General features: G+C 37.7%; 1 protein-coding gene across 1 annotated transcript in view; it reads left to right on the top strand.

Moving 5' to 3' along the window:
• The window catches only part of nploc4 (NPL4 homolog, ubiquitin recognition factor), a 68516-nt gene that overhangs the window by 24735 nt on the left and 22310 nt on the right, over positions 1-21471 (top strand). The window contains exons 5-10 of the mRNA XM_028818326.2: positions 2358-2406; positions 2491-2585; positions 3550-3673; positions 15428-15607; positions 18683-18769; positions 19254-19325. Of these exons, the coding sequence (XP_028674159.1) occupies positions 2358-2406; positions 2491-2585; positions 3550-3673; positions 15428-15607; positions 18683-18769; positions 19254-19325 (607 nt within the window). The remainder of the gene's footprint in view (positions 1-2357; positions 2407-2490; positions 2586-3549; positions 3674-15427; positions 15608-18682; positions 18770-19253; positions 19326-21471) is intronic.

The raw sequence follows: 21471 nt of genomic DNA, 5'->3' as shown, positions 1-21471 counted from the left end.
TATAGGAGGAACTATAACTACTAGCCAACCCGCAGCGTATGCACGCCGCATAATCACACCGCTTTTTTAATGATTTTTAAGCCCAGAGAAAAAAATGAACAAATGAAAAATCCATAATTTAATAAACCACCAAGAAAAGTAACATTGCAACAATGCACGCCACAAACCAACATACAATCATCATTCAGTACACACTGCCTGCTCATGTGCCCGCCTCCAACTCCTCACCTGAGTCGCTTTCGTCTGTGTACAGTCCACATGCACCTGTGAGTCACGTTGACTGTTCATTTTCCAAACACCGCCTCAGTCACTTTTGTCTCTGCTACAGTCCACATGCACCTCTGAGCCACGTTGTCTTTTCATTGTTCTTTGCGATTCCGGCTGCTTTTCTATATGTAAACCACCAAGTCACCTGACCATGGTAGTAGCGAGGGGGGGGGTGTGTACAAAGGGCAGGGACGTAATCAGTTTGAGCGTATGATCCGCACTTACTGGGAATTCCTCATTCGTGGAGAACAATTGCAAGCCCCGGTCTCCAGCGCAAATGGGGTTCAACGGCTTACACACATTGATCCATTCAGTGTAGTGTGCGTGCAGTACTGGACATCCAAGGGCATCACAGACCTGTTAATGCTCAATCTCACGTGGCTGAAAGCCACTTGTCCCACTAAGAAGTTGGACGCTGACCGCTCTTGGGTCACATAACTATTTAGCAGGCGGGAGTCTCGTTCGTTTTCTGAATTAAACAGACAAATCGCTCCACAAACTAAGAACAGCCATGTAACAATACCCACAGAATCAAGAAAGATCTATCAATTTGTCAATCCTCGCCGTGTCCGGGCCGTGTGTCGGCATCGTTTATGGTCGGAACTATGACAGTATGTGACCGTCTTCGAACCTCCAACTTTCGTTCTTGATTAATGAAAACATTCTTGGCAAATGCTTTCGCTCTCGCTTGAATTGTTGGTGGGCGGGGCTCTGTGAGTTGTCATCGTATCCCATGGTCTTAGCGTTGGTGGGCGGGTCTCTGTGAGTTGGTGGGCGTGGGTATGCCGTGCGTATCCCATGGTTGTCTTGCTTGTTCTGTCTGCTATGCCGTGCGTATCCCGTGGTTGTCTTGCTTGTTCTGTCGGCTTAGTGAATTATTTATATAGATAGTAGGTTTAACTACTTCTGCACACAGTGACTTGGTAGCAAGAGCTAAACTGACCAACTTATTCTTTAAAGATGAATGCCATATTCATATCATTACATTGTCTGTCTATGCATCTTTCTAAATTTCTGAAACTGTAAGGTTTTACACTTAAGGCTATGTCACATAGCGTGACTGTTCCAGCGATATTCAATCATAGCCTTCATTTTCATAATCTTAGCGAGTCAGAGGCAGTCATCAGCGTGCTCTTGTGAATCTTGCCACGCAATGTGACATTTACAGCGACTCATTCCAACAAAATCAAACAGGTTTGGTATTGATTTTAGTCATAGGTGTGGACTGTATGACGTGACGGCTGACAACGAGTGAATGTTCATCTGGATGTACAATAAGTATAATGCAGTGATGAGGAATAAAGAACGTTTTGTTTTGAATTTTACAAACAGAAGAGAAGTTTGTCTGCCCGATGTCTCGTGTTTTGTGTACTGTGATAGAATGGAAAAGAAAAAAGAGTTGAGACTCTATGTCTGAACGTGCCATACCTCTTAACTCTTCGTACAGAACTGACTCTGCCAGGATCTGTCACAAAAAAGGGCACGCGTGACTGTACTGGAACATTGATACACAATCGCTTGATGTGACATGCCCAGCAATTTTCATTCTTTTAAATTGAGATGAGCAACTGCAGTCAGTAAGTCTGAAATAGCCCACAAGTAGTCGCATAATGTGAGATGGGCTTTAGGCATGGGAGAAAAGTAAAACAAATGGTGTTGATTTTGGTGACTGTGATTAGATGTGGTTAATTTTTCTGTTAGATGATACTGGAAAAAAAGTTTTATTCACATAAAGTCAAAATTCTCAGTTGTTTGAAATGGATGTGTGTGTCCTAAATTCATTCAAACTGATTCTGTATGCCTGTGGCACAACTGAAATGATATCGGGCTATCCTGATGACAATATGTGAAATAATCTCCTTTTTATAACTGCATGTTTCATTTTAGAATTTTTTGAAAGTGTTTCCCTTATGAAGATTTTCTTAACTATCTTTATCTCCCCAAACTGGGGCCTTTTCTAACTGACCACACTTTCCTTCTCTGCAAGCATGTAAAAAAAAAAAAAAAAACAATTCTGTGTTAATTTGCTACATATGCCTTATGTATTGCATGTAAAAAAAAAAAAAAAAAATCATTCCATCTATTTACAGGTGCCGCCATGGACCAATGGGAAAATGTGTGCACTGTGTACCTTTAGAGGTAATGCTTTTGTTTCATGTCATTACTGCCTCACCACTTCACGTCCAGGTCTTCATCATTCATAATGTACTGTTTTATTTCCAGCCTTTTGACGAAGACTACTTGAATCACCTGGATCCCCCTGTCAAACACATGTCATTCCACGCATACATTCGTAAATTAACTGGGGGTGCTGACAAGTAAGTGGCTTTCCTGTCTTCCTTTTTACTTATTTTGAGTCTGAAATAATTACTACATTAGGCTGTAAATGGCTGTATTTAAAAATGGTGCTTTGTGGTGGCTCAATAGGTAGAAATATATGTATTAGTCAGTCAGTCATTTTCCAACCCGCTATATCCTAACACAGGGTCAACGGGGTCTGCTGGAGCCAACAGGGCGCAAGGCAGGAACAAATTCCGGGCAGGGCACCATCCCACCACAGGGCACACACACACACCAAGCACACACTAGAGACAGTTTCGAATTGCCAATGCACCTAACCTGCATGTATTTGGACTGTGGGAGGAAACCCACGCAGACATGGGGAGAACATACAAACTCCACACAGGGAGTACTTGGGAAACGAACCCGGGTCTCCTTACTGTGAGGCAGCAGCGCTACCCACTGCGCCACCGTGCTGCCCTATTATATGTATTACCTTGTGGAAATTATAGTGGTCACTGTATAATATATATATAATGTATGTGTAATGTTATAATGGTTACTCGAGAGGAAAAAATGCTGTGGGAACTGGCTTACAACAGAACAGATCATACATAAATATTCACATTAGCTGCTTTGCAATTAGAATTGTGTGTAATAAAACATCATAGTCTGTCATCTTCTGAGAGGCTGTGTTTAAATTCCTTACATGGAGTTTACATGTTCTCTTCATATGTGTGTGATTACATTTCTCTTCTATATCTAAGACATGTGCTTTTGGTGAGCTGGTAATGCTACTTCATTTCAGTGTGTGTGGGTGGGTGTGTGCCATGTCATAGACTGGTACCAAGACCAAGGTTTGTTTTTGCATTGTTGCTAGGATAGTCAAAACCCTCCGGTGACCCAGTAATTAGCTGAAGTTTTAACAACTGAAGGATGGAATATTGACTAGTGTGCTGCTGTGGGTTTTGTTCAAGAGGTATTTTATTTTATTCCATACAGGGGAAAATTTGCAGCTCTGGAGAATATCAGCTGTAAAATTAAATCGGGTTGTGAAGGTCATCCACCCTGGCCTGATGGCATCTGTACCAAATGCCAGCCAAGTGCCATCACGCTTAATCGGCAGGTAAGTTATGAAATGACTTGGTCTTAGTACACAGTTAAGAAGTGAAATATGTATTAACCTAGCGCACAGTTTTGTTTGATTTGTTGTTATCATTTCAAAGAAATTCTGTTCTATTTTCCTAAATTTGAAGGGAAGACAATGATGATTATGGAAGTGTTGGCTAAATTTATTTCTGCTGTTGAATCAAACTCTGGATTGTTCTGTCTGATTTAAATTATGCATTGCAAGCAATAGCTTATAAAGTGTCATCCATCTTGATGTCGTCATGTAAAAATCCTGCGTAAGAGCTTAATGTTAGTAGAACATAATATAGTTGTGCAGTGGAAACCAAAATAAGAATAAGTCTTTAGGCAGCAGAAACATGGTTAGTTTTAGCACCTCTCTTGTACATCCCAAGTCAGCCAGAACAGTGTTTCAGTTCAAGGAAACAAAAAAAAAAAAAAGTCTCCTTCAGTAACATGTCTTATCTTGCTTTATCATAGTTAACATGGATACCATAAGTAAACAGAAGCTTACTGATGACAATATTTGAATAACAGGAGGATCTGAAATTAGACCAGGCCAGTTGTCCGAAGTGCCTTCATCGATTGTTACAAAGCACTTGTGAATACAGTCAGCAATAGCAGCACTCATGCATTTCACACATATACTGTATGTATAGGCAGTACAGCAGCACTCTCAAATCAGTACACTTGAAAATACTCATAAGAGCCGGAAATTAGATAGCATGACAAAAATGGACATAATCCTGTGTTCAGATTTCTGTAAGAATCCATTTTGACTGTGTCAATGGCTGTATTTCAAGAAACATAAGAACACTGCCTAAGTCGGGATGAAAACGAATTATACAGCATAGTGTACGGTAAGTCATCAGTTTCTGTCCACTTGAACTGTCCAACATGTTGTCAAGGAAATATCTGAAGATCCCAATAGTGCTACTTTAAAATTTTCATGTCTTCAGTTCTCTATCTAAAGAAGTACAGTATTTGCAGTTGTTAGTGTCATATTTATACATAACAATCTTCTGTCGGTACATCTGTATCCACAACCTCATATTGGAAAAGTCCTCAAGTTGAGACATGAAGCCCTACACAGTACTGCAATCTGATACACAATGTAGTAACTTATTCTTATATATATATATATATATATATATATATATATATATATATATATATATATACGGTTACATGTATGAACAACATTTTAATGTTTGTACGAGATTTTTTCCTTAACTACCTTCCATCCCTGTGTGTTTTACACACTTTTGTCATGTTCCCTACCTCAGTGTTGTTTGTTTAAAATGTGAAGATTCAACTAGAGATTCTCCGATCGATTAGCAGCCAATCTACATTGGCTGGTTTTCACTATAAAAGACTCATTCAGTGACAATCTTTTCAGGCCGTACTCTTCTAGGCTTAATGGTAATTTAGTTTCAGCGCTCCTTTACGCGAGGTATTATAGTAATTTTGTCAGCGTGTGTCTTGTTTTTCTGCAGCAAACTCCTGTAGTGTAAAAAAAAAAAAAAGCAAGTCAATCCTTGTTTCACAAGAGAGCAGAGATGATTGGTATATGTTAAAGAAAGTGAGGAAAAGGAATCGGAGAGGTTGTCATGTGTAGTTAAACAAACAACAAGAAAAGTTACGTTAATAAATTTAGACCTTTTAATTTTGTCCTTTAAAGTAAAACAGGTACCATTTGAGTTTGGACTACGAGCCTGTATTAAGTGCCTCTGCTTTTCAATTGGAAAAAAAAAAAAATAAACACGAATTTGAAATTGCTGCTCAGTTAACAATAGTCTTGTTAACTTAACAGCAAAATGTGTTTTACTTATAAACCTGTTAGGCAAGTTAGTCTTGTGTCATCTTGATAAATAACATTTTTTTAAAGATTTGTCCTGTTTATTCTTTGTTGCTGTGTTACTGCATTATTAAAACGGTAATCTATATTTATAAATACACCTCAAGAGCTGTGAATGTCTAGCCCAGGGGTCGGCAACCCGCGGCTCTGGAGCCGCATGCGGCTCTTCAGCCTCCTTGTAATGGCTCCTTTTGGCCTTGACAAAAAAAAAAAAAAACATGAAAATGAATAACGGCAATTTCTTAATTTAATTTGTATATAATATATGTAATATATATAATGTTTATTTACTACTACTACTGTTATAGATAGATAGATAGATAGATAGATAGATAGATAGATAGATACTTTATTAATCCCAATGGGAAATTCACATACACTTTAACATCTAATTTTTATTTTTATTTATAATTTGTCAACTAAAATATGCGTCACATCTACGTCTATAGCCCTCGCCTTTACCTGCAGGTGGCTTCTGGAGTGTGCGACCCCTGCACTAACCATGAATAAATCCCAAAAATGAAAAATCCCAGAAGAGAACACAGTTTAATTCTGCGTGGACAGAAGCATTTGCCTTCACCGCCAACGACGCTGGCTTACCGGTGTGCTTAATATGTGGCGATAAATTATCGAACAACAAAAAATGTAACGTTGAAAGACATTTTCGAAACAAGCTCTCAGCATTCACTGAAAAATACCCAAGTGAAGATGAGCGAAAGAGAGCAATTTTGGAACTGCAACGGAAAGCTGAACAGAGCAAACATACTTTCAAAAAGTGGATCACTTCTCCACAATCAACTACAGCTGCTAGTTTTGTGGCAGCTCAAGAGATCGTAAGGAGGGGTAAGCCGTTCACAGACGGAGAATACATGAAAGAATCGTTCATAAAAATATCAGAGCATCTATTCTCTGACTTTAAATGTTTTGGTGTTTGAGCGCATGATGACAGTGTTTGCCAGAGATGTACAGAAAGGTACACTCTCTCACTTCCCCTCCCTGAGAGAGTTCAAAGCAGTGAACATTCACATAAATTGTGATTATTTCCACCGTACAATTATTGCAATGCAAGCTGCATTTAGAGAAAGATTCAGTGAGTTCAGAAAGAAAAAAAACACTCTCTCCTTTCCTGGACATCGACCCATCCCTGCTGAACACATCCGCATTCACAGGAGTAAGTAAGCCCGATCTAGAAATTGAACTGGCCGCATAGCGGATAAAGATTTATGGGTGTCCAAGTTCAAATGCCTGACAGCGGATCTTGAAGAAGTCGCCCGTCAGAAGGCTACTCTCGCTAAAGAGCACAAATGGACTGATATTGAAAACCTCCCCAAACCCGACAAACTTGTTTTCAATACATGGAGTGCCATTCCCGAAACATATATGAACATGAAAAAATATGCATTTGGAGTCCTGCCCATCTTTGGCTCAACATACTTATGTGAGCAAGTTTTCTCAAGAATGAACTTCATAAAGTCCAAATATCTCTCCCACCTCACACATGAGCCTGCAGTCCTGTGTGAAGGTCAAAGTCACATCGTATAGCCCCGACATAGAACAACAACAACATTTATTTATATAGCACATTTTCATACAAAAAGTAGCTCAAAGTGCTAGAGATGATCTGCAGCGAACTTCAGAAACAGAAGTCACATTAAACAGGTGAGAACAATAGCATTTAATAGGCTAATATTTAAAAAAAAAACAAAAAAAACACATTTATTTCAGACCCGGAGCTGATTTAGGTTTTTTTGTATGTTCAGGTGCTTCAGTTGATTGCTGGCTGAGAGGGAAACCTGAAGAGGATGAGAGCACACTGAAATGGAATTTTATGTTTACTTTTTTAAAGCTGCTAAGCTACAGCTAAATGTTTTATTTATATTAAAGTGGGCTAGTTTTTATTTTAATTTTATACAGGTATAGGAAGGACTCAAATAGGCCTGCAGAGTTCAGTTAAATTTATTTCAAAGTAGGCCTACACATGCACACTGCACTTCTGTTTGTTGTATTCCGTGGTTGTAACATGTAAAATCTAAAAAAAGATTAAAACTTTTAAAAGTTTATAAGCTGTGTTATGTTTTGCGGCTCCAGACTATTTTTCTTTGGAGGAAGAGGGAGCAAAATGGCTCTTTTGATAGTGAAGGTTGCAGACCCCTGGTCTAGCCGATACACTGAAAAAAAACACCTGTATGAATATAGTTTTTTTAAGCTGTTATATCTATAGTGCAATTAATTATTAAAACCTATAAGTGCAGGTATATTTACATTTAAGCAGTATTTAATTTCCAATACCAAGTAATTGATTGTGTGTATATGTATATGTATATGTATATATATATATATATATATATATATATATATATAATGTGTGTGTGTGTGTATTTATGTATGTGTGTGTGTGTGTGTATATATAATATATATATATAATATAATAATTATAAAAAAAAAATCCTGGAGAGAAACACTAGGGCGTTGAGACGTGATCTTCACGTTAAGATCACGGAAGACACTTAAAAGACCTGCGAGACGAAAGAAAATGGCCACGGAGCATCTCGTGGGGACCTTAAACATGAGAAATTGTGCCAAGAGATTGACCCAGGACCGTATTGCGATGACGCAGAACATGAGATTCTTGCAAGACACGTCGTATTTACAATCAATATCAAATAAGACAACGGGCAGCAAAACATTCAGTCATGTGAAGGATTTGAGCACACACAGATGCAGGGTCTCCGCAAATATAAAGCATATAAGGACATTACGTTATAAATGAAACGTTGACGACTGAGCGAAGAAGAAAGCAGCGTGGAAAAAAGATACTCAAAAGCGTTGGAGAGAAAAAAGAGCTAAAAAGAAAAAATAATCTAGATGCAAATACAGAAAATAAGGAAAGTAATTATCAGCCCGTAACAAGTGGAATTGAAACAACGCACGTCCAATCAGGCTCAGAATTAAAAGACAAAGTAAAAGACAAAGTAGAACTTCATAAAGACGTTCACAAACGTTGGCGCTATACACATGTAGAGCAGGTTAGAGATTATGAAAGCAGTGCAATTCAAAAGGCACAAAAAAAAAAAAAAAAAAAAAAAAAAAAAAAGTTGGCGAGATACAAATGTGGAGAAAGTTAAAGAATATGAAAGTAGGAAAATTAGAAAGTTTAAATAAAAGAAAGTAAAGATCGCAGTAGCGCAAACAAACGGAAATTATTATATATTATATACGGACCAGGTGTCACTGGGAAAAAAAAGCAGGACAAAGCGAGGTCAGAAATAAAAGACAGAGTAGAAAACAATGTAAAACGTCATAAAGAGGTTAAAAATCAAGGAGGCCTAACACATGCAGAGCAGGTTAGAGGTAATGAAAACTGGAATTCAAAAGACACAAAAAAAAAAGTAGGCGCGAAACACATGCAGAGCAAGATACAGAATATGAAACCAGAAAAAAACGACAGTGTCAAAAAAAGAAAGTAAACATTGCATTAGCACAAAAAAAGAGAAATTATTACTCGGAGAAATAATGAAAAGGCGAATAGAGATCGAATATATGGACACAGGTGATATGTCAGAAGTATATAAATATTGTAAGGCTTTGAAGTTTAAGTCAGAAAATTTCAAAAACGTGGTTTACCTCAAATGCATTTATTGGTTACTTTGCAAAAATAATTATTAACTGCTGATGATGTAGATTGCTTTGTCTGTGCTGAAATTCCAAACAGAAACCTGTCCTGAATTATGGTACAAAGTCATTAAACACATGTCTCACTGACCTCATTTAAAAGATTCAGCATATTGGGACATGAAAGATTCCAAATATTGTTTTTACAGAAGTTCTGAAATAAAAGAGAAACTAATGAAATAGCAACAATTCAAAGAAAAAAAAATCTTAAAAGTGTGTATCCGGAAAAGAAAAGACGGGTTGGCAAGCGAAGCGAGCAGGGGGCAAAGCTCCCTAGTGTGTGTGTGTGTGTGCATATATATATATTTGTTTTTGTTAGGGAAATGGTGAAAATGACTTGTTTCAGACAGGTACATTGCAGAAAAAATTAAACAGTGTGACAGGTTGTAATTAGTGAGAGGCATCTTATTTTCTTTTATGCCATATGTATTGCATCATGCCGGGAGATTTCTTTTGTGTCTGGTTCCTGGTGCAGGTGGTCTACGATGCCCTGCCAAGCTCAGCAAACCTCCACATCTGGGGGAAGAGCGAGACACCCTCCTGTCCACTTTGTTCAGGAAGAGGCTCTCTAGAACATCTACTCAGCAGCTGCCCAAAGGCTCTGGCAGATGGTCGCTAACAGTGGCGCCATGACAAGGTGCTCAAGGCAGTTGCTGAAAGCTTGGCTTCAGCCATCAACACAAGGAAACTCCTCCACGGCCCAAAGAAGGCAGTTACCTTCATTAAAGTAGGAGAGCAATCAATCCCTGGCAAAAGCAGTAATAATAGGCCTCTTCCACACAGCCTCTGACTGGCAGCTGCAGGCTGACGAGGAAAGCAGCTAAAGTTCCCGCAGCAAATCGTAACTGCATCACTCTGGCCAGACATGATCATTACCTCTGAGGCCTCAAAACAGCTGATCATGCTGGAACTGACAGTGCCCTGGAAAGAGCATATCGAGGAAGCTAAAGAGAGGAAACATGCCAAGTACCAGGAGCTGGTGGAGGAGTGCAGGGACAGAGGCTGGAGGATACTCTATGAGCCCAAAGAAGTTGGCTGCAGAGGATTCGGAGGACGCTCCCTCTACAGAGTCCTCACACGGTTGGGCATAACGGGAGCGGCCAAAAAGAGGGCCATTAGATCCGCAAGTGAAGCCGCAGAGAAAGCCTCAAGGTGGTTTTGGATAAAGAGGGCTGATCCATGGATCGCTACTGGGATGCAAGGTGGGGATTGATCAACCCCAGCTGGGTCGCCTGAGCGAGGGTGTAAGATGTTGCGAGACCCGAAACGCCCAATGACCTCAGGATACATCACTGATGATGTGTCCCAGTGCATCCAGGTGATGTTTCTTATATAGACAAATAAATATTTTTATACATATTTTATTAAGTATTTTAAGGAAATTTTTTTTTTTTTTTTTTTTTTTTTAGCATTTTTATGTTCACTAAGCAATAAACCTACAAAATTTCATTTTGTTAATAAAAAAAATAAACAGCTAACACCTATGGTCTATAGTTTAATTATAAAAATACACTTCAATATAGGACATAATGCTTCTGTGTCTCTGGTTATGCAGGTGCGTAGTGCACAAAGTTTTTTTTGTTTTTTTTAAAAAGGAAAGTAAATTAAAATTGGTATCAGAATCGGCCAATCAAGCAATATGAAATCTGTGTCTGCTAGATTCAGCTCTTATAATGCTTCCTTCGAGCTTATGCTAGAGCAAAATGTGTTTGTTAGATGTATAATAACTGTAGTAGCTTGTGTCTTGTCCTTGTAATGTGTTTACTAAAACTACACACAAGTTACCAGATGTGGCGTCAGAATTGCATTATTCAGTTAAAGCTTGAATTCTCATGACTCGTACTCCACACAGTATGCAGTAGAACCCACCACGCTGGCTGCCTTTGTAATCATTTGTTAATACTGCCCAGTTGAAGACACAGATGAATATAACTACAGTATAACATCGCCACTTCTTGATACTGATACTGGTATGTTTCTCCTTGAAAAAATACAAATTAAAAGTAGAAATGATGTTTCTTCTTCTGTACATTCTGTATTTCCTCCTTGCTGCTCCATACATTTCCACTGCTCCTTGACCGTTCTTTTACTGCTGCAACATTTGAAGGCTGTTTTTGGCACCTCTAATTTCATTTTTAGCTGTTACTGTCATATGTTCATAAGCCGTATGGTTAGCACTTGTGTTCATCTTTTCACACGTCCTCTTTTACTTTTTCAGTGGTGTCTTTCTTAACACATTTATATCTAGCAAAAAATCCTTTGTTACAGACTGCTTTAAGCTTCTGGTGTAAACTCATTTTAAAGTTTCTTGAAATGCTCATAGGGGGGTAATTGTGTTATTTTGCATTACAATTTATAAAATCTTCACCTGCACTTTGGTTTACATTTCTCTTGCTTAATTTTGTTTCTAGCTAAGCAAATAACAGATAGTGCCAGCAGAAAGCACAGAGGCAACAATCAATATTTATTTTGTGTTTTAATATGTGATCATTTATGAAGCATATTCTGTGTGCATTCTTTTAGCTTTCCCATTTTATAACCCTGCACAAAATGTAAGGGAAGTGAAATTGATTCCCAAAAATGTAGTATGATACTTTATGTATCATGGCAGAAAAGATGGGAGAGATAATATGAAAGTATTTGTTTTACCTGAAGGATTTTACTTCTTCATAAGCTGTGCTTTCCTCATTGGTATATGTCTAATAGCTCATCTCATCAACAGATTTTTTTTTCTCTCAGTACTCTTATCAAATTCTTGCAATATAAATACCAAAACAGCACACAATATTCCACAAATACAAATGCATTGTACCTCTGGAGTGTAACCTTTCTTTGATTTGTACTCTGCACAGTCTGCATTATAACTAAGTAACCGATGAGCTTTTATAATTAGGGTTAGTGACTTTGTCTCCTCCTAAATTATAATTTATAGCTCCAAATTCCTTTTTTGTAATTCATTCAAAAATTGTTTATCTAATGTGCCTTTCTGTGAACTGGCACCCACGATCCTGAATTGAATTAAGCAGGTTCACAAGTGGATGGATTTTTATATAATACATATTAAACATTTCTTTTCATTAACGTTAACTGGCCAGTATCGCCACAAACTGAAAATTTGTCCATATCCACCAGGAGAAACTTTGCCTCATCTGTCAACTTGTCTGATTTAGTATCATTTTCTGATTGAATTAATTTAGGTTGAAATGTTATTAAAACAAGTGCCTTCTCTAGATCATCAATTAATTTAGGTTAAAATGTTATTAAAACAAGTGCCTTCTCTAGATCATCACTTTTAATTTCGTGCAATTCAGAAAATATTCACCATAACCCTTAGTGTTCTGCATTCATCAAAGTTCTGGATAGAGGTGTGCAATATTGGTAAAATAATTTTATAGCTCAATATTTTCTGGGACTTTGATGATAACGATGACTAGACGATATTTTGCATCCCTTAAAAACATGTTTGTAAAAGTGTTACTGATCTAGCTTGGTCTTGGTAATAGGATGTTAATTATAGCTTACTAATGAGATTAATGGAGACAACAGTTAATGAAAACAGCTCTTATTTATTTACTTAAAACTGAAGTAAAATAACACAAAAACATTAAAATCACTAGTCAAAGTATTGCTAAGATCATAAAGTGCATGTATGAGTAAACCATTTCAAAGTGACCTACAGGAAATTATACAAAATATTGCACTAGGACCAACAAAACTATTATAACAAGAGCATTTTAAACAGACACCTACCCTTAATGTAAACAAGATATGAACCCAAAGGGAATAAAATACAAATCTTAATTGAATTACAGTGCATGAACATTACAGTCTGAGTAAACATAAACTACTCTGCTGTGAGGTGAATTGTGCAGATTACAAGCAAGAACAAAAATCTAACATACTGAACTACAGTGTAGAAATCCAAAGTTGACAGAAACCCCACTTTGTCTACAGCATCTGGCTCCACAGCAGCATGATTACATGTTACAACATTTCCTCTAGTGCTGAAAGCCCTCTCACAAGGGCTGATTGAGGCAGGGACGCACAGGTACACTGCACAGGGATCCTCAGGTCAGTGTCTGCCTCAAGTTCATCAAGTAGCTCTTGATCTCTCTTTCATTTGCAGTGTGCAGAAACTCGCCTTCTCTGATTTATCTCTTGTGTCATCATATGCTCCAGCTTTTGCAGCCATAGGGGTGTAGGATATAGTCTGGCGAGGAGGTGGAGATCTGTGCATGTGTTTTTAATAACGAAAGAAAAAAACTGTGTTTGAGTATCGAGGATCCTCAGTTGCTTTCAAAATAAAAGTGTCCGATAAGCACCTGCTTCTTATGGAAATAAACATAATCTGTTCAAACAAATTATGTATTACAATTTGTTCGAATATTTAATTGTGTATTTATTTTTGCCTGATATCTACGGGGTTCCATACGAGATCATGACTATGTGCATGTGCAGTAGTCCGTCCTGTTAGGTTGTATGAGACAGTGGGCTCTCAAGGCGTGTTTTTGAGTGTATTTTTGCAAAGTAAGTGACATACTCAATAACTCGCACATCGTTTAAACAACAATTAAGATATTATCGTAGACGATACATATCGTACACTCCTAGTTCTGGCCCAATCTACAAATAATGCCCTAAACATTTTCAGCTTGTAGTTTGTTTTATATTTTCCCAGTTCCTCTTTAGATAATTTCTATAATATGTCTATATAAGTATGTATTATTACTATTAAAAAGGTGTTTTGGTAGTTACATTCATATTAGATGATTAAAAGTATTTTCAGACCTAGTTTGTTTGGATCTGTTTTTTTAAACTCTGGGGCAATTTTTCCAAAAGTCCAGTTTGTTTTGCTAGATTCATGCCAATCATACTGTAGTGCAGACCAGAACTACTGTACTGAGGCAATCTTGAAAAAGGTGGTCTTGGTGCGGTACAAGGTGAACCCTAAAACAGTTCACATAAGTGATCTTACACAAGACCGATCTAACTACAGGAAGTACTGTGCATTATGTGTGAAATTGTACATGCTATTGTAGTCATGCTAAGAGTCTGCTGTCTATAATTTGGGATTCACAGCATAATGAGTTTAGTGTTATTGTGGAGCTTTAAAAACAAGAAAAATGTAACAAAAATTATATATGCACATAGGTACAAATGTAGCACAATTTGCATAAAACAACTTGTACGATTGCCAGTCCATTATACCAATTCAGGCGCACAATTGGACAGACAGCAGCTTGCAGTAGGGGAAGTAGTACAGTATTTAGTTGTAGTTCACATTCAGAGTTGTCGAGAAATAAATAGCAGGAGCCTCGTGATCCCAACGTGCATGTGGAGCATCCTGTCAGTGTGATCAATTTTCGTTTGTAATACAGATACAGAGGCACAGTAACTTTGTTAAATGTAGTAAATGTTATTCAGATATGAACATTAACACATATTTGCATATGTTAGCACAGTAAATGTGATTTGGAATAAACAAATTTAGGTTATGTTTATATGGTGACTACTGGAGAGTAAATAAACAGCTTTGAAATGAACCTCGCATGATAACATCTGTCGTCATAAGACTTCAGCACATTAGTGTATGCCTTGCCTTCTTTTGTAACCTTAGTTATTTGAAACATGTCCTTTCAGTACCATGCATAGTAGCACATAATTTCCAAGTAGTCTTGCAGTTGTTCGATAATATGCATTTTGCTCATTAGATATGTTTAAATATACCAAATAATTGTGGAAAATGCAGTGTTGTGCAAACAGCACTGTTGTCGACTCCCCCACAATATTTTTTCCAAGGAAAACAAATATTTCTGTGCAATGAAAGAAGTCCACGACACCCACGGGATGTTATTAATCTGTTTAGTTCACTTGAAAGTTTGCAGAGTGAAACACAACTGAACCTAATGGAAATTTAAACTAAGTAAGAAATCATCTACTGACTCTGAGCAAAGCAGATGGACTATGGGTGTGAAAACTCCGCAAGACACTCCTAATGACTTGCCTTTTTACTTTTGTACGTTTATGACTTTTGAACAGTTAGTATTTTTTTGTACTATCATCAACTTTGTTTTTCTTCCAGCAATTTTCTTTAGTATTATACTTATAAAGTGAGGGACTGTGTCTCTCCATCCAGAAAAAACATCTCTTGATTTAAGGTCGGACAGCCTGGTTACTCAGACTTTCCAGTATTGAACTATGTTGTTTTTTTTCTCCCCATAGAAATACAGGCATGTGGATAACATCATGTTTGAGAACCACACTATTGCTGACCGCTTCCTAGACTTTTGGCGAAAGACAGGTAACCAGAGGATTGGCTTCCTGTATGGTCGCTACAAGGAGCACAAAGACATCCCACTAGGCATTCGTGCAGAAGTGGCAGCTATTTATGAACCCCCACAGGTAAGTGCCTCTGTCAATGGGGCATAGCCCTGTTGATACCAGCCACCAGTGAGGTCTCATTTTTGCTTAAGCAGCAATTTTAAGATGGACCTTTTGAATGAAACAAACCATTGATACTATCTTCTTCCTGTCTAGCTGATTTCACTTTCCTCTTATTCTCCTAAGATGTCACTGTTTAAATTTCTTGGCATAAGTATCTCTCACAGTATGAAGTGGGTTGAAATCATAACTGCTGTTATCATGCAAATGTTCTTTCTCCAGCGACTTAAAAAGTTTAATCTGTCCTGATTGGGGCTACTACAGTTTTATAGAGGGGTCATTAAAGGCATCCTCACTGTCTCCATAACTGTCTGTCAGAACAATGCATCTGCTAACTTAAAACATAACCTATAGCACGTTATTCGGACAGCAGAAAAGACTGTAGGCCTGAAAATGGACTCCATTGAGGTTCTGTATACATCACGGGTCAGGAGATGTGCTGGAAATATAAGCAAAGACTACACTCACTCGGGCAACGATCGGGGTACCGTTACAGATCAGTAAAGGCAAGAACTTCTAGACGTGCATTGTAAACAGTTTCTTTCCCACTGCAGTGTCTATGGTTAAACACAGTGTCTGAATTCCTGATTTCTATTCACCTCCATTCAATATAAATTTATTTTATTCTGAGCTCACCTAATACATTACTGAGAGGAGGCTGTCACAAGAACGACCATGAGACATCAAGAAGGTTTGGGGCAGCCACCCATTTAATCGATTACGGCTGCAAAATTGGTCTAATATGGTAGACATGTTCATTCAACCGAGTCCAAAACAGAACTGACTTCTTCAGACAGTATGGCGGCTTTTAAAGGCCAGCTAAGGAAGTGGCGTCATCAGTCCCGGAACCGGAAGGGACGTCATTGGCTGCCCCAGAGCCGGGCGGGATTTCCCTAGAATGGTCTGCAACAGATCGAGAGGGAAAATTAGTACACTCCGCCACCCTCTGGCCTGGCATGGAATTACCTGTATTTAAGCCCTTTGGCTGTCTCCTAAACACACGTGTGTGACAAGGTGTAATTGTACTTTAGTATGTCGGTTTATATACCTGTATTTACTGTATATAATAATGTGATAGTGATAGTATCGCATATTATGTTCTTTTTTTCTGTGTACCTTAGTGTACGGATGTAACCCCAGGATAAATTCCAAGCAACTATTGCCTGGCGATGAAGTTCAAGTTCAGTTCAGTTCTGGTCATTTTGTAAGCCTAATATGTTGTGAACGAGGGTCTTGATTCTGTACAAGCTTAGTACTATGCCACTGCCACCTTTTTCTCTGTTGATATTTCATGCTGTTTTTTAACTAGAGACAGTATTGTCTGGGGGCCAAAAAAAAAAATGTTTTTAAGGGTTTTTGGATTGACCTGACTAAAGTGTTTTTCCATATGCATTTCTGTGGTGCCTTTCCAATGTCATTTTGAACAACATGCAAATAAATTACCATGTTATTTCCTTTCTTTTTCTTTTTTTGATTGCCCACATCAGCCATTACTCATTTCAGAACTGCTTTTGGGTTGTGTCATATACTTAATATTGAAATAAGTTGCATTGCCTCCCTGTTTAAAAAAAAAAAAAGTCAACCCAAAACTTTGCACCCATCCTTTTCTGCCCGTGAGGCAGTTTGATTTTTGAACTAAGTTGCATTTTGGCAACCATTAACAATTGTTTCCTACTGCTGTACATAATTGCCAGCTCCAGCATAGCCTATCATTACTACTTACTGTTGGGGCAATGAAGATAAACCAAAATTATGCTTAAAATTGTGTTCTGGAAAAGAAACTGCTGTAACTTGTGCATTTTTTAGAATGTTAACAATATTAAAATAATAATTAGTTTGCATGTTTCTAGGGTAAGTAGTTGCATCAGGGTTTAATTTTGTTGTTTTTGTTTAATGAAAACATCAATTACATTAAATGTACTTACATTTTTGTACTTTTTATAATGTATTTTGTCTTCCCACAGTCATGTTTGGCATGCCATTTTCTGAGTTTTTTGCTGGCTGCTCACTTGAAGTCCTGTTCTGTACTGACAGGAGTTGCACAGTTAGGCCGTGGAGATTCAGTGACAGCCTTCATCTCAGATAGAAATATAGTAAATGGTGATTTTACTGATTACAGTGCCATTACAAAATCCTGTTTGGGAGTATTATTAGGCTTAAATCTATTCTCTCATCTTGATAAACAGCAACGTTATTTGAAGAACCATTGTTGGTTTGCATTTCACTAAGTATATTTTGGTCAATTTTGTTAAACATTTTGTAGTTTACAAGGATCTTTGGGAGTAGAATAAAGGCACCTTTTTTTTGGGGGTGTCATAAAAGATAACTAAAGGCTGCTGGCCTCCTCATGCCTTAACAAATGTCCCTGTTCTTGTATGATGAGAGGTTTGAAACTTGTGTTAGGCACATCTCATAGTACCTAATTGGTGTCCCCTCCTGAAATTGCCAAACAGACGATAGGGGAAAACCTGGCAAAGAGTAGATGGAGGAGATCTAATTTATGCTAGTTATAGAAGAGTGCAGAAAATTTTGTTAATTTGATTGAACATTCAGAAGTCAAAAATCAAAGTGATGAACGTCACGGTTTTGGCTTTTGCGTATTGATTTTTCTTAAATATGGTTTTGAGTTAAAATATGATGTATTGCCCGTCCCTGCTGCCTCCTTTATTAACTTATCCAGCACTGAAGGAAAAGTGTAAAGGTGTATGCTATGTAGAAGTTGAGATGTTGCTAATGAAAGCAGAACATGACAGTTGTACGATTATTTTAAACTGTTTCTTTGCTATTGGTTGGGGTTAAAATTGCCTGCAATTGCCTCATGTACATTAGACCCTTTCAAGCTGACTTCATTATGAAGTCATTAGTTAGCATCAAAAGAGGTATTTCCTGTAACATTTCTTAATGAAGAGGTACTAGTAAGTTGTGTACATTTCTTTAAAAAATGATATTAAGGAAGGCTTGAAGAATGCAAATGCACGATACCATAGGAGACCAGGACCTCTGAAAAAACATTTTTGTTATTTTTTTTCTTTGTAGATAGGAACTCAGAATAGCCTGGAGTTGCTTGAAGACCCAAAAGCTGATGCAGTGGAGGAAATTGCTGCCAAGCTGGGCCTGCGGAAGGTGAGGTTTCAGTGCAAATCTCTTATACTGTTAAGCATTAACATATTTCCACCTGCATTGTGTATCTGCTAGTAAGAAATCCGTTCAGAACTCATTACAGAGGTGACTACTGGAACGCAGCCATTTCAGCCAGTGTAGTTTATGCTTTTTTTTTTTTCTTTTCTTTCCAAACTTGCTCTTCCATATGTTCCTTTTCACTGGTTTTTGTAACAAAAAAGAGCAGCTGTATCTTGGAATAAAAAACAAAAACGATCTGTGAACTTTAGCATATGGTTCAAGGGATCATGCTGCTGTTTGAATAAAGATAATTGCATCAAGTCTATATAGAGGCATTCTGCTTGAAAGCCAGGTTTGAATGCAAGATCAAAGTCTGTTTGGTGTGATCTTAGGGTGTTGAGCCAAGTTTGGTCAGATGTTTTGGTTTCTCAGCTTAAGCATATCCTTGACCTGACATTTAAAATAAAAGATCTCTCTTGTCCCTTAGGTTGGCTGGATTTTTACAGACCTCGTTTCTGAAGACACACGGATTGGCACAGTCCGCTATAGCAGAAATAAGGTGAGGTTTACTTTTCCTATGAGGGGAAATTTCCCAAAAAAAAAAAAAAGTACAAAATTGTTAGCACATTCAGTCACCTAAATTGCATACCTGTCACTGTAACCATGGTGATATCTTATTTTCATTAGCAACTGTTACATAAGACTGCAAGATTATAATATTCGTGATTTTCTTATTTGCAGTTTTTGTCTTCCTTTCATTTGATTTACTGTATTTTATTTTTACCATCATACTGTATCTTTCTGATCATCTTATGAGTGCAGTAATTTTATTCTGAACATCTGTGCAAAGTGTGCTGGACACTGTTACTGTACATCCTAAGATAAGGGACTTAGCAAATTTTATTTTATTTATAACACTGATGAGAACAGGCTATTTAGCCCAACAAGCTATTCACCTAGAATAAACCTAAATATTTGTTCCAGTGTTGAATGAAGTAGTATCTACATTGATTCAGCTACGTATCGATCACCTATGCGTCAACATTGTTGTTAATTACGTTTGTTTACACTGCTGTTTGTTAATACACATTTGGTGGATGGTGATGATGTGCAATATGTGGCAGAAAATGAATGTGGGCAAACTGCCTTAAAGGTGATCCTGCTGATGGCAAATCAAGCATAAGCACAGAACTTGTCAATGCCTTTACTACTTTTAATATAACTCCAAACTACCATCCATCCATCATCCAACCCGCCATATCCGAACATAGGGTCACGGGGGTCTCCTGGAGCCAATCCCAGCCAACACAGGGCACAAGGCAGGAACAAATCCTGGGCACTAGGGACAATTTAGGATCCCCAGTTCACCTAACCTGCATGTCTTTGGACTGTGGGAGGAAACCCACGCAGACACGGGGAGAACATGCAAACTCCACGCAGGGTGTACCCAGAAAGTGAACCCAGTTCTCTTTACTGTGAGGCAACAGCACTAGCACTGTGCCACTGTGCTGCCCCTCCAAACTACCAGTCTTGTAGAAATTCAACAGCATATAAGGTTTAGGCAGTTAAAAAAATGGTGGAAGTGTCCAAATGAGTCTTAATCACGTCTACCTAGAAACTGTAAGCATGCATTTGACTGGAAATGCCCTGCTATAGGTGACATGTGGTGGTCCCCTCTTTGAATATTTTGGCCTAGAAATGTGTACAACATTAAAACAATTAAAAATGGGGTATGTCTTTATATGCTTAAAGCTTCTTTAAAGTGTAATGCAATTTCTTTCTCTGTGTTTTGGCGTCATTCACTTAAAAAGTAGCAGTTGGCTTTGGACTGACGTTGGATGGTAATTTTTATAATTGGTTGTGTCAAATTCCTACTCTTTTTGAGGATAATTTGGTTGGGTCACTGATACATTTCCTGTCGGTGGGTAGAGATGCTGCAGCACAAGCTACCCACCAACTGTTAACAAATAGATTATGGTGTACAGTTGTGACATTGGCAGGCAGTTTATGAAATTATCACTTCTGAAATTCTAGAAAGTGGGAATCCGGAACTTACAGTACCCGTGTTGAGCTACAATGAAAGCTATGCATGCACTATTTTGACATAAACTAAAAAACATCATAATATTAATGTATTTGGTTAAATCTAATATTAAGTGTGTTGGTTTAATCAACTCATCTACAATGCAAAAAATGAAATCTAAGCAAGTGAAAAGTATTCATATCATGACATTAAATCTTGTTTTCCTTATTGTAAGAATTATTGACTTATCAAAAAATTTGTATTTACAATTGTTTAGCTTACTTTAAGAAATCTTGTTAAGTAAATTTTGCTTACCCCGTTGGCAGATTTTTCTGCTAAATAAAAACAAAGCAACTCCCATTTAAAGTGTTTTATTTTTTTTTTTTTTTGTCTAGTTTTTGCATAAGCATTTTTTTTTGCAGTGTACATTACACAGACTTGAAGGAACTCGTCAGTAGTTTTTCCCTCACATGTGTATTTTTTTTAGCAAAATTCTGAAAAACATTAAAAAAAAAAAAGGCAGCTCGGTGGAGAGGCATGGGGATTCTTCTAAGGACGCCATGTACTGCAATACCTCTAGAAACAGCTGAAGGTCGTTTGATCTGCAGTAGATAGATAGATAGATAGATAGATAGATAGATAGATAGATAGATAGATAGATAGATAGATAGATAGATAGATA

This window comes from Erpetoichthys calabaricus, chromosome 14 (assembly GCF_900747795.2).
Source record: "Erpetoichthys calabaricus chromosome 14, fErpCal1.3, whole genome shotgun sequence".
NCBI classification, from domain to species: domain Eukaryota; kingdom Metazoa; phylum Chordata; class Cladistia; order Polypteriformes; family Polypteridae; genus Erpetoichthys; species Erpetoichthys calabaricus.
The sequence above is the reverse complement of the archived record's forward strand: the minus strand, read 5'-3'. Positions and strand labels throughout refer to the sequence as shown.